At 38.7% G+C, this 13637-nt stretch overlaps 1 protein-coding gene across 1 annotated transcript; it reads left to right on the top strand.

Annotated features, from left to right (window-relative positions):
- Positions 8281 to 12735, top strand: LOC109227523 (NPL4-like protein 1). Its single transcript, XM_019392719.1, has 2 exons — positions 8281 to 9500; positions 12041 to 12735. The coding sequence occupies exons 1-2, from the start codon at positions 8514 to 8516 to the stop codon at positions 12293 to 12295; spliced, it is 1242 nt and encodes a 413-aa protein (XP_019248264.1). The 5' UTR covers positions 8281 to 8513; the 3' UTR covers positions 12296 to 12735.

The following is a 13637-nucleotide window of genomic DNA, read 5'->3' as shown; positions in this document are numbered from 1 at the left end:
ACTTTTTCAGCAATACGGATGGTACTTGTTCTTTTGACAAATCGTTGCCCTTCACAGCGGTCACATAGTGGATCAGGTTGCGTCCTCGGGGATCCGTAGTCCCGTCATATATTCTCAAGTAAGGTGGCATCTTGAAGGTTTTTGGGATCGGATGAGGTGGCAGCCTCTTCACTGCCACATCTGCTATTGTTTTCATCCGTCTTTCTCTTTCTGCCATATGTTCGGTTTTCTGAAGGAAGTACGAAGAACGGTGACCGTATGTTTTGATATCCTAGTATGAACTATGGTTTCGATTGCCGAAATCCCCACAGGACGCGCAAAATTATTTGGCTTCAAAAGATACTGATTACTTTATAAGCGAAAAAATAATTAAAATGAATTCACAGGTTAATCGTAATCGAATATAATGAGACCTAGAAATATGTATTATGGCTTATTATTGCTTCAACAACTTGGATATTCGAGAGAGAAAGGAGTGCTTGTTTAGAGAGAGAGAGAGAAATAGAGAGAGAGAAAAAGAGTTTGTTATTCAAAGATCAGATGCCTTTACAACATTGGGATCCTCCTTTATATAACAGGTGAACTCCCTTGAAACAATAAAAAATAATGCAGAGATAGGTCACGTGCTTTCGAGGAGACGACGAGACCTAAAGGCACGTTTCACCCCGACATTCTTAGGTCGTTACCTCGTTTTCGACTATTGCCTAGTCGCGGGTCGTTGCTACCGTAGTGGGCAGAATTTGACCCCATACAATACTCTTATCGTCTATTATTTTTCCATTGTAAAAACTATACTAAGCTAACGGTTAGCGGCGTTAGCTTTTTTTTCCAACCTTGTAATGGGGCTGTTAGTTGTAATATGTGGTGTACTAATTTCTCTGTTTGAATTTATCAATGGCATGTAGAGGTTGAGGATAGACGATATTCGACTCCTCACCCTTGTATTTTTCACCAAAATGATAGGAATCCTATCTATAATTAAGAAGATGCATAAATATTGTTTCTGGAGCTAAACCATCTTACTTTAACCTCCTCACCAAAATTTTGAATACGAAAAAAAACCTCCTGCAATAATTCTTTAACACATTAACCACTAAGCAAATATTATCAAATCCTTGAATTGGAGATACGATTTAGTAGTTGTATTACTACTCCTCAGATGCCAAGTTTAAATCCAACGGTATTCCTTTTTATCAACCCCTTTATTCTTCATTACGGTCCAACTCTTCTAAAGTATAGAGTAAAAAAGTAAAGAAAAAAAGGAGTAACAAACGGTTATAAATTTTATCTTTGTTGTATCACTAAAGTACCAATGAACAAAAATATAGAGATTCAAAAAGAGAAACGGCTGGGGCAGATGAGGACAAGAGAGTAAAATCCAAAGTTTTTGGAAGGGGCCCCATTTTGGGTCCCACAGTTTGGTAGTCAACTTGTAGAATGGAGAGAGTTGTAGTAGTTGAGCAGTAGTATTCAAATTCAAAATGTTATGCAACTTTCAATGACTAAAAGTATTTGATCGTTACAACTTTTGCCTTTCCTGTCTCTATTCCTTTTTTCATTTGTCTCATCAATACTTTCCTGTTATGCTCGCAAATAATGCAAGGAAAAGTACCACAACAAAGCTCAATAGGTCAATAAATTAATTTTCTATTTTCTTTCCTTCCTCACGATTCGAAAGTTAAATTTCTTTAAAATGTACTCTAGTGTGTTGGTTGTTAGTGACAAGCTTAGTAATGTTACTAGCAGACCGGAGCGTGTTTTAATGAAAGTTTTAGTATTCAAAATTAATAATAATGTCTAAGTGTTAATTGAAAAGAATAATATGAAATAGAAAGTTCATTAAAAGTGAGAAAAGTCATTTTTTATTTCGATAACCAAACAATAGAAAATGACTTTCTCATGAAAAATATTATACCACAAGTACAAGTTTCTTCATATCAGACACAATCTTCTTCTAATTTTCGTCTATCTTGCTTTCTGAACACTACAATCATACCTTAAGTGGTTCTGATTTAGTTTTCTGGTCCTATTCACTTATTTGTTGCCTAATCAGTTTCTGGTCCTATTCGCTTTCATGTTGCTTTATTCTGTTTAGCTTAGGAATTTGTTGTGCTTTACAGATGGTACAAGAATACCATCTTGGACAATTTTTGTGTTTAATTTTGTCAATTTGCATAAATTGTTTTTGTTAACTTTTTAGCAAAAAAAAGCTTGAATGGATTGACCATAAAAATGGTGGAAAAGGACAAGCCAATTAAACACAAAATAAATAGGACAACTACAAAGGTTAAGAAATACACAATGGTACTATTCCCGCACTAATAATAGCACATTTACACAAAAATTAGCACAAACTAGCAGCGTTTGTAAAGTCATGAAAAAATAGCCCACTATTTTCGCTGCAACAAGGAAAGTTCCAGCATAATATACTAGAGATCGGTGCACATATGTATGAACTTCCAGCAATATTATGCTGGAACTCCAACACACGCGAAAAGTTCCAGTATAATATACTGAAGATTGGAGACCCGTGCTCCAATCCTCCAGTATATTATGCTGGACGATATACTTATGCTGGAACCATCAGTATAATATATTGGAATCCAACTAATATTATACTGGATTACTTTGGATCTGGATTGAACAGTGTTTTCATTCAGATTTATCTTTACATTGAAAGTGGCTAATTTTTGATTACTTTTGAACCGTGACTATTTTTGAATGACCGCTTGAAATCTGGCTATTTTTATCTCTCTCTTTTACTAGCTATCGCTTTTGCTTTGCATCTTTCTTCTGCATTTTATGTTGTTCCTGTTTTTCATATGATTTCTTTGTTGATACTAATATTGTCTCCTTTTTGTCTTTTTATTTTCTTGAGCCGAGGGTCTTTCGGACCTCTCTACTCCTTCGGGGTAGGAGTAAGGTCTGTGTACACACTACCCTCCCCAGACCCCAGTAATTGATTTGGTCCGGGTTGACCTCGATACCCCGTTGTGACACGAGGAAACCCAAAAATTTTCCCGAGGCCACGCCGAAGGCGCATTTCTCTGGGTTCAACTTCATCCCGTACCGTCTTAATATGTCGAAGGCTTCTTTTAGATGGTCGATGTGGTCTTCTTTCTTTGCCGACTTCACTAGCATATCGTCGATATAGACCTCCATGGTTTTGCCGAGCTGTTCTTTGAACATTTTGGTGACCAATCTCTGATACGTTGCCCCTGCGTTTTTGAGCCCGAAGGGCATCACCTTATAGCAATACGTCCCTTGGTGGGTGATAAAAGTTGTCTTTTCTTGGTCCTCTTCGGCCATCATGATCTGGTTGTAGCCGGAGTAGGCATCTAAGAAGCTTAGCAGTTCATGTCCTGCCGTGGCGTCGATCAACTGGTCGATGTGGGGTAACGGGAATGAATCTTTTGGGCACGCCTTGTTAAGGTCGGTGAAATCTACGCACATTCTCCATTTCCCGTTTTTCTTTTTGACCATGACGACGTTGGCGACCCATTGGGGGTATTTTGCTTCTCTGATGGACCCGTTGGCCAATAGCATATCTACTTCTTCACTGACCGCCTCGTTGATTGCGGCATTGAACTTTTTTCTGAATTGCCGCACGGGCGGATACAGCGGTTCGACGTTCAGCTTGTGGGTGGAGATGTCTTTCGGGATCCCCGGCATATCTGAATGAGAAAAGGCAAACAGATCCGCGTGGTTAGTTAGAAATTCACGGTACTTACTTGGATCGCAGAGGCTGTGCCCGATGTAGGCTTTCTTTGTGTGGTTGGTGACGTCTAGTTGGACTGGGTCGAGATCCTCGACCGTCGCTTTGCAGGCTTCTACGACGTCGGGATCTTCGATGGCTTCCATTGTCGGGTCGACCTTAGTCCCCGACATGGCTGATTGCTATGCCTCCGCACTTACTCCCTCCAACTGTTTGGTGTGGGCGCAGTCTTGAGCGATTCGGTAGCATTCTTGTGCGGTGCGCGGCTCGCCCCGAATGCTAAACATTCCCCATGGGATGGGGAACTTGATTACTTGGTAGAAGCTTGAAGGGACTGCTCGTATGGCGTGTATCCAAGGGCGTCCTATGATGGAGTTGTAGGCTGTCTCCTGGTTCATGACGTGGAAAGTGGTTTCCGGCGTGACTCCCCCTGCCAAAACCGACAATGATATCTCCCCGGAGGTCCGTTCTACTGCATTGTTAAAACCAGTTAGTGTTATGCAACGCGGTATTATCTTATCTTCAAGTCTCATTTGCATGAGGACTCTTGGATGGATAATACAGGCGCCGCTTCCGTCGTCAACCATGATTCTCTTAACATCAGTATCGGCAATACGTAAAGTTATGACCAAAGCATCATAATGAGGAAAAGATAAACCGTCGGCATCGGACTTATCGAAGATGATACTCTCTTCGAAGTCGTCATACCGTTCATGGGCGATTGTTCGTTTCAGTTTGTGCGTGGTGGTGAACTTTACGTGGTTGATTGTTGGATCATCGCCGCCTCCGACGATCATGTTTATGGTGCGTGTTGGCGAAGGTGGTCTCGGCAGCCCTTGGGGTTGTTCCCGCCCTCGTGCGAAGTTGGTCTTTCCCTTATCGCTAAGCAGCTCCCTCAGGTGTCCATGATTCAACATCCTGACTACTTCTTGTCGTAGACCTATGCAGTCTTCGGTTTTGTGTCCTCTTTCCTAACGGAACTCGCACAGGACATTCGATCTCCTTGTGGTAGGATCTGATTTCATCTTCTGCGGCCATTGCACCTTGGTGCCCAGTTTCTCCAGTGCGTATACTATTTCTGTGGGAGACACGCAAAAGTTATGGGCAGATAATAAAGGGGGCATACCTTTACCTTTTTCGTTCCGGAGTGGAGCGACATGTCGTTGCAATGCCTCTGTGTGCCTCGGCGGTGGTGGATGGGAGGATTTAACGTAGGGCTGATGCCTTTCTTTGTTGAAGCGTGGGAGCTGTTCCCGTCGCCCGTCGTTGCGTCGATCCCTTCTTGTTTCTGATTGTATCGTCGTTAGCCGTTGGGTCGGTCCATTGAGGTCGTTCATCCGCTCGTACTTCGGCACAGTAGGCGTTGTGGATCTCTTCCCATGTGGTGGGGGGATATTTCATGAGTCGGCTCAGTAGCTTTTTGGTCGCCCTCGAACCATCTCTGTTCAGCCCGTTTTGGAAGGCTGCGACAGTCATGCCTTCCGATATATTTGGTAGGCTCATCCTTACCCTATTGAACCTGGCCAGGAAGTTCCTGAGTCCCTCTCCTATGGTTTGCCTGACGGCGAAGATATCGTTGACCCTGGCCTCTGCTTTCTTTGCTCCTGCATGGGCGGTGACGAACTTATCCGCCATTTCTTCGAATGTTGATATTGTCCTAGCTGGCAGCTGAGAGTACCATGTTAGGGGCCCCCCTGTCAACGTTTCTCCGAACTTTTTCAGCAATACGGATGGTACTTGTTCTTTTGACAAATCTTTGCCCTTCACAGCGGTCACATAGTGGATCAGGTGGTCCTCGGGATCCGTAGTCCCGTCATATATTCTCAAGTAAGGTGGCATCTTGAAGGTTTTTGGGATCGGATGAGGGGCAGCCTCTTCACTGCCACATCTGCTATTGTTTTCATCCGTGCTTCTCTTTCTGCCATCGTTCGGTTTCTGAGGAGTACGAAGAACGGTGACCGTTGTTTTTTGATATCCTAGGTATGAACTATGGTTTCGATTGCCGAAATCCCCACAGACGGCGCAAAATTATTTGGCTCAAAAGATACTGATTACTTTATAAGCGAAAAAATAATTAAAATGAATCACAGGTAAATCGTAATCGAATATAATGAGACCTAGAAATATGTATTATGCTTATTATTGCTTCAACAACTTGGATATTCGAGAGAGAAAGGAGTGCTTGTTTAGAGAGAGAGAGAGAAATAGAGAGAGAGAAAAAGAGTTTGTTATTCAAAGATCAGATGCCTTTACAACATTGGGATCCTCCTTTATATAACAAGTGAACTCCCTTGAAACAATAAAATAATGCAGAGATAGGTCACGTGCTTTCGAGGAGACGACGAGACCTAAAGGCACGTTTCACCCCGACATTCTTAGGTCGTACCCTCGTTTCGACTATTGCCTAGTCGCGGGTCGTTGCTACCGTAGTGGGCAGAATTTGACCCCATACAATACTCTTATCGTCTATTATTTTTCCATTGTAAAAACTATACTAAGCTAACGGTTAGCGCGTTAGCTTTTTTTCCAACCTTGTAATGGGGCTGTTAGTTGTAATATGTGGTGTACTAATTTCTCTGTTTGAATTTATCAATGGCATGTAGAGGTTGAGGATAGACGATATTCGACTCCTCACCCTTGTATTTTTCACCAAAATGATAGGAATCCTATCTATAAGTTAAGAAGATGCATAAATATTGTTTCTGGAGCTAAACCATCTTACTTAACCTCCTCACCAAAATTTTGATACGAAAGAAACCTCCTGCAATAATTCTAACACATTAACCACTAAGCAAAATATATCAAATCCTTGAATTGGAGATACGATTTAGTAGTTGCTATTACGTACTCCTCAGATGCAAAGTTTAAATCCAACGGTATTCCTTGTTTTATCAACCCCTTTATTCTTCATTACGGTCCAACTCTTCTAAAGTATAGAGTAAAAAAGTAAAGAAAAAAAGGAGTAACAACGGTTATAAATTTTATCTTTGTTGTATCACTAAAGTACCAATGAACAAAAATATAGAGATTCAAAAAGAGAAACGGCTGGGGCAGATGAGGACAAGAGAGTAAAATCCAAAGTTTTTGGAAGGGGCCCCATTTTGGGTCCCACAGTTTTGGTAGTCAACTTGTAGAATGGAGAGAGTTGTAGTAGTGAGCAGTAGTATTCAAATTCAAAATGTTATGCAACTTTCCAATGACTATAAAGTATTTGATCGTTACAACTTTTGCCTTTCCTGTCTCTATTCCTTTTTTCATTTGTCTCATCAATACTTTCCTGTTATGCTCGCAAATAATGCAAGGAAAAGTACCCACAACAAAGCTCAATAGGTCAATAAATTAATTTTCTATTTCTTTCCTTCCTCACGATTCGAAAGTTAAATTTCTTTAAAATGTACTCTAGTGTGTTGGTTGTTAGTGACAAGCTTAGTAATGTTACTAGCAGACCGGAGCGTGTTTTAATGAAAGTTTTTAGTATTCAAAATTAATAATAATGTCTAAGTGTTAATTGAAAAGAATAATATGAAATAGAAAGTTCATTAAAAGTGAGAAAAGTCATTTTTTTTATTTCGATAACCAAACAATAGAAAATGACTTTCTCATGAAAAATATATACCACAAGTACAAGTTTCTTCATATCAGACACAATCTTCTTCTAATTTTCGTCTATCTTGCTTTCTGAACACTACAATCATACCTTAAGTGGTTCTGATTTAGTTTTTGGTCCTATTCACTTATTTGTTGCCTAATCAGTTTCTGGTCCTATTCGCTTTCATGTTGCTTATTCTGTTAGCTTAGGAATTTTGTTGTGCTTTACAAGATGGTACAAGAATACCATCTTGGACAATTTTTTGTTTAATTTTGTCAATTTGCATAAATTGTTTTGTTAACTTTTAGCAAAAAAAAGCTGAATGATCTGACCAATTAAAAATAGGGGAAAAGGAACAAGAAATTACACAATTTTTCACCCACATAAAAGGTAAAAATAGCACAGGCTAGCTAGTTTTCGGACTAGTCATTCAAAAATAGCCAGCGTTTGTAAAGTCATTGAAAAATAGCCACTATTTTGCTGCAACACGGAAAGTTCCAGCATAATATACTAGAGATCGGTGCACATATGTATGAACTTCCAGCATATTATGCTGGAACTCCAACACGCGAAAAGTTCCAGTATAATATACTGAAGATTGGAGACCGGTGCTCCAATCTCCAGTATATTATGCTGGACCGATATACTTATGCTGGAACTCCAGTATAATATATTGGAACTCCAATATATTATACTGGATTACTTTTCTGGATTTTGAACAGTGTTTTCATTCAGATTTATCTTTACATGAAAGTGGCTAATTTTTGATTACTTTTGAAACCGTGACTATTTTTGAATGACCGCTTGTAAATCTGGCTATTTTTGAATTTCTCCCACATAAAAGTGCAAACATGTCCAACTCCAAATCCAATTAGGAGTGATCTACAAAGTCCAGCCCAAAACATGTCCAACTCCATACCTAATTTGGACTGATCCGCAAAGCCCAGGCCCAATCCAAAATAGAATAAATCTCCTACTAGATAATATACTTTACACAAGTCACGATTTTACTTCCTACTTCCTTTCTTCTTCGTCGGTCCAATTTCCTTACAGATTCTGAAAAAACCTCTCTTGCACTGCACTCCACCTTTATCCTTCAATGGTGTTTACCTATATAAACACCTCAATTCCCTTAATATCACCATAAATCTCTTAGTTTATTGCTGTACATACATAAATTATCAAATTACAAGTGTTTAATCAGCAAAGATGATGATCAGAATCAGAAGCAGAGATGGGCTAGAACGAGTCACCATTGACAATCCACACGCCACAATTTCCCAACTCAAAGCTCAAATCGATTCCCAGCTTCGAGTTCCAATTCAATCCCAAACCCTATCTACAAATCAGAACCTTTTGCTCGCCAAAACCCTTGATGATTGGACCCGGTTCACCGACATGTCAAATCCTAATACACCAATCTCCTCTCTCAACTTAACCCACGGCTCGATAGTGTACCTCGCTTACGAGGGCGAGCGGACCGTCGCCGGTCCGGCTGTCAACCCCGCCGGTTCATTCGGTAAAAAGATGACCATGGATGACCTAATTGCAAAGCAAATGCGAGTTACAAGACAAGAAAACCCTCACTGTGAGCTGGTTTCGTTCGATCGCGACGCAGCCAATGCGTTTCAGCATTATGTGAACGAAACCCTAGCGTTTGCCGTGAAACGCGGCGGGTTTATGTACGGCACAGTGTCCCCTGAGGGGAAAGTGGAGGTTGATTTCATCTACGAGCCTCCACAGCAGGGGACGGAGGAAAGTTTGATACTTTTACGCGATCCTGATGAGGAGAAAGTAGTGGATGCGTTAGCTATTGGATTAGGGATGAGGAAAGTAGGGTTTATATTTACACAGACAATTAGTCAGGATAAAAAGGATTACACAATGTCGACTGCGGAAGTTTTGCAGGCGGCTGAGTTACATGCGGAGGGTGATTTGAAGGAGTGGGTGACGGCTATAGTGAAGCTCGAGGTGAATGAGGATGGTGCTGCGGATGTACATTTTGAGGCGTTTCAGATGAGTGATATGTGTGTTAGGTTGTTTAAAGAAGGGTGGTTTGAGACAGAGGTTAATAAGGATGAGATGATTGATCCAAAGCTTTCTAAGATGAAGAAAGATGTGGTGGTTGGAGTAAAGGACACTAGAGAAGTTGATAACGACTTTTTCTTGGTCGTTGTCAAGATTGCTGATCATCAGGTACGTTGGTTTTATTGCATATTTTTTCTATGTATGGAGTTATTCTCTTTGGATTGTTTACTTATTGTCTTGATTAGTTGTTTGGATTTGATTATGAGAATCATGTTTGTTTCCTTCCCTTATATTGCATAAAATGAGTAACTTTGTATTATACTACGAGGAGGAAAAGGAAGGCAGTGACAAACAGATTGAGTAAAAGAATTACTACATTGGTAAGGAGTAGTGGTGACACTTCTAACTATGGTGTTAAAAGATGCCTTTTTTAATCAGTGTTTGGTTGGAATTGCTGAAGATGGCAAGACCTTCCTATGACATGTGTCAAATACATGCTTATTTCAAGCAACTGTATGCTTTAGATGGTTTTTATAGCCAATAGGTCATTGGTCAAACCCCTAAATAGAGATTTGATGCCATATGCCTTCGCCCTACATTTAGAGCCTGTAAGAGGGTGTGGATGGTAGAACCTGCTACCTAGTAGTGTAGCTTGAGAATATCTTAAATAGTAGGTATCTCTCTAATGGCTAAAGTTACTACCTTTTAAAGAATTTCTGGGCAATTTAGTTTTCTTTTAGTAGGTGATGCAGCATGTTTCATCATATTTTAGTCTCTTATTTGCTCTTTCAGCTTGTCATCTTTCTGTTAGCTGTATTTGTTTGGTAGGAGAACTCTGCTTTGTTTCTTTTTCCTTTTTTCCACTTTTTGGGCGTAACATGAAGCATGATATCCGCAGACATGAACTCATTTATCTATGATAAAAATTTTAATGTCAAAAGAACATTTCTAGGGGTTGGTTCAAGTTTGAAATTAGGGCTTTACCTAGCCTGAGGTCATTGGACGTTGAATGTTTAGGCTCGAGCTTATTGACCTATAAATTTTTAGGCTACAGCTTCGACTCCATTAGAAAATTAGCAGGCTTGAGCATCAGCCCATCTCCTCTTCTGCAATAGTATTATTGTTACATTCAACTCATATGTTTGGTTAATTCTCTTTCCACCAAAAATGGAAGGGAAAAAAAAAATGCCAATATCTTCTTATGTGTCCCTTGCCCTACCCAAAAATTGAATGGAAGGAAAGAAAACAACACTAAGATTCCTGCAATTTTTTCTCCCTCCATGTCAGCTTTTGGCAGGATTAATTGAATTTTAATTAATATTAGAATGCACAGAACAATATCTTTGAATCTTTCCATTAGGGAGTTATTTTACATTTTTTCTTCATTTAGTTTCCCTCCACTAGTTGTATCCCCTCTCACTTGATGTGAATCACGTGATAAATAAGATGGTTGGGGAATTGATGTTACCCATAACGCGGGTGATGGAGTATAGCAGTGCAAGCTGTAGTTGGTACCGATTTTGGTCCTGACAGGTTGGATATATTATCAAGTGAGAGGTGCTCAGTAAAATTCATTTATTTGATCACAAAAAAGCTCTTTTTTTCCCGTAAAATCAAGAACATATTAATGATGCATTAAGATCTCATTCATGAAGGTATCGTTATCAAATCCAATGCTTTCGGACCTAAAGTCTTTGGTTTAGCGAAGTGCACGGCAAATGTGGTTTTTCCAGTGCCTGCCTAGGACACCTTGGCAAGGGGCTTCCCAGTAAGGTTTTGGACAGAGAATACAATATGCTTATTGTAAACTCAGTTTGAAGTGTGCTAGTATGTTTTCAACATGAAACTTGCAAATCTTAATGTTTTCCAAACTGTAATTCAAAATATTCCAAAATCCCTTCCTCTGTTGCTCAGATTACCTCCTGTTAAGTGCTGCATCAGTCATTTGGTTTTGGCGGAATTTGGATGTCTTTTGCTGGATGATCCTCAGATGCTGTTAGGCTATAATGAGGAAAATAATCATTTTGATTTATCATCTGATATAGTTGGTGATTTGTGATAAGATGTAATAGCTACTGAAGGCAACACTATGCTCCTAATTTAGTAAAATGTGTTTAGAATCATGTGGTAGTTGTCTCTGCTCTTAGATTAAGCATCAAATCAAGTTACTTTCTGATTAGGTAGGAAGAAGACGTGGTGCTAGGTGGTGTTATGATTTCTGTCTTGAAGCCAAAAGAGAGAGAACTCCAGTATGTGACATCCAATTTTGGCGATTAATCTATAAGCCTACATCATTCCCAACTACTTTTGGCTGCTTTACCAGATTTCAAAGTGCAGGACTTTGTGGTAGTTTTAAGCTTTGATATATATTAGAGTGAGACTGAAGCTACAATTGGCTATAATTCTACCACAGTGGTTTGACCAATGAAAATTGAGTCTCCAGAGGTGAAAGAGATGCAAAAGTGATGTCTTTGACAGTTCCACGCAGATACCTGTTATTTTGTCAATTTTCTTTTCATTTCCTTTTTAATATTTATTTTGCACATATGTGCTGCTGTTGCAATTGTTGGACGGATGCTTAGAGTTTCCTTCGAGCCCCTTCTCCCTTTGTCTTCTTTTCTCCTTTGCTATCGTACTAGTGATAATATATACTTTGAACATCTACTCTTTTCTGCTCTCGTCTCATGTGAATTCTTATGACTGCGCAGGGTCCTCTATCATCATCATTTCCTATTGAAAACAGGAATATTCCAGTGAGCATGAGAGCATTAAAAGATCATTTCAATCGAACAAAGAATCTCTCTTTTGTGAAGCGAATCTCAGATTTCCATTTACTACTGCTGCTGGCCAAATTTTTGGACATCAATGCAGATGTTCCAGCGTTGGCGGAATGTGTGCTTACACAGACAGCTGTTCCAGAAGGTTACCAGCTCCTTATAGAATCCATGGCTAGTGCCTCTTGAGCAGCATCGCCACTTGACAAAACCAACACTGGTCATGTATTGCAACAAGAGAGCATCCCAGTGACATTCAGTTCATGGTCTGGTGAGATGTCAGTGCCTCTTGAGTCCTAATGCTTACGATCTAGTGTGGTAAACATATTAGCAGTGCTGAAATGCTCTTGTTATATTGACCACCAATGTGTTTGAATACTTTGGTTATATTATACGTACTTGCTCTAGTATAACTTGTTGGAGTTAAATTTATGGGTTATGGCTGTTTGCCCTTGTACTGGGATTACTCTCCGGCAGATCAGACTTCGTTGACCTTGAGCCATTAGTGTGATTGCATGTTTTAGTGTCTGCTGGGAAAATTCCTCCGTCTTTTATTATTCTTTTTATCATAAAGGTTCTAAAACTCTGGTTGAAGAAACTATTTATAATGCCAATTGAGGTCATTTATATGTTGCAGTCTTTGAAGCTTAGTGCTTGCTTTAAAAAGAGAAACAGAAACAGAATTTGGGAGATGCAGGGGATTAAACACCATGTTAGGTAATAGGTAACATGAAAATACTCCTAAAAAGTTTTGTTATTTTTCCGAAATTCATAATGAAGCACCACGTTATTATGTATGCATTATTGTGGAAATCACAAAACAAAACAGTAGTATGGTCTAACTTTATTCAAAAAAGAAACTAGAATATATAGAATCAAATAAGAAACTAGAATATATAGAATATGCATTGTGGCTATGCCAAGTGGCAAGCTAAAATGAAGCCACTTGGCAATTAAAGGACAACATTAATTATCTATATATATATATTAAAGTTATAAAGTTATCATATATAATTGACTTTGTGGTTAAGAAACTAATAAATGTCAATAGTATATGATAACTTTATTCTATATTTGACTATGATAGTCAAATATATATATATATATATATATATATATATATATATATATATATATATATACACACACACACACATTAAAGGATTTATATATATGATGTTTTTAAATTTTTGAATTAAAATAAAAAAAAATTATCTTTTGTTACCATGTTATCATACTTAATTCGGTTAGTGATCATATGCAATTATATTAGGAATTTTTGTTATCTTAATTCAAATTATGTAAATACTACTTCGCCTCTGGAAAAAAAAAATACTCCATATAACTATGAGCTCTTTTACATTTAAACTCCTATAATTATAGTTCTTTAAAATACTATAGCTAGATTTGAATAAAGCGAATTTCTTTTAAAATAAATGTAATAGGTGGTTAAGCCTAGTGGCAAAGTAATAAATGTCAATAGTATATGGTAACTTTATTTTATATTTGACTATGTTAGTCAAATACAAAT

Source organism: Nicotiana attenuata, chromosome 6 (assembly GCF_001879085.1).
Source record: "Nicotiana attenuata strain UT chromosome 6, NIATTr2, whole genome shotgun sequence".
In the NCBI taxonomy this organism is placed as follows: Eukaryota; Viridiplantae; Streptophyta; class Magnoliopsida; order Solanales; family Solanaceae; genus Nicotiana; species Nicotiana attenuata.
Note: the sequence above shows the minus strand (reverse complement) of the source record. Positions and strands in the feature narration are given on the sequence as shown.

Bases quoted from the DNA above. Each gene is read 5' to 3' on its own strand.
- LOC109227523 (XM_019392719.1), top strand. From the start codon at position 8,514: ATGATGATCAGAATCAGAAGCAGAGATGGGCTAGAACGAGTCACCATT. The intron at 9,501-12,040 runs GTACGTTGGTTT...ATGACTGCGCAG, and splicing joins TCAAGATTGCTGATCATCAG to GGTCCTCTATCATCATCATT.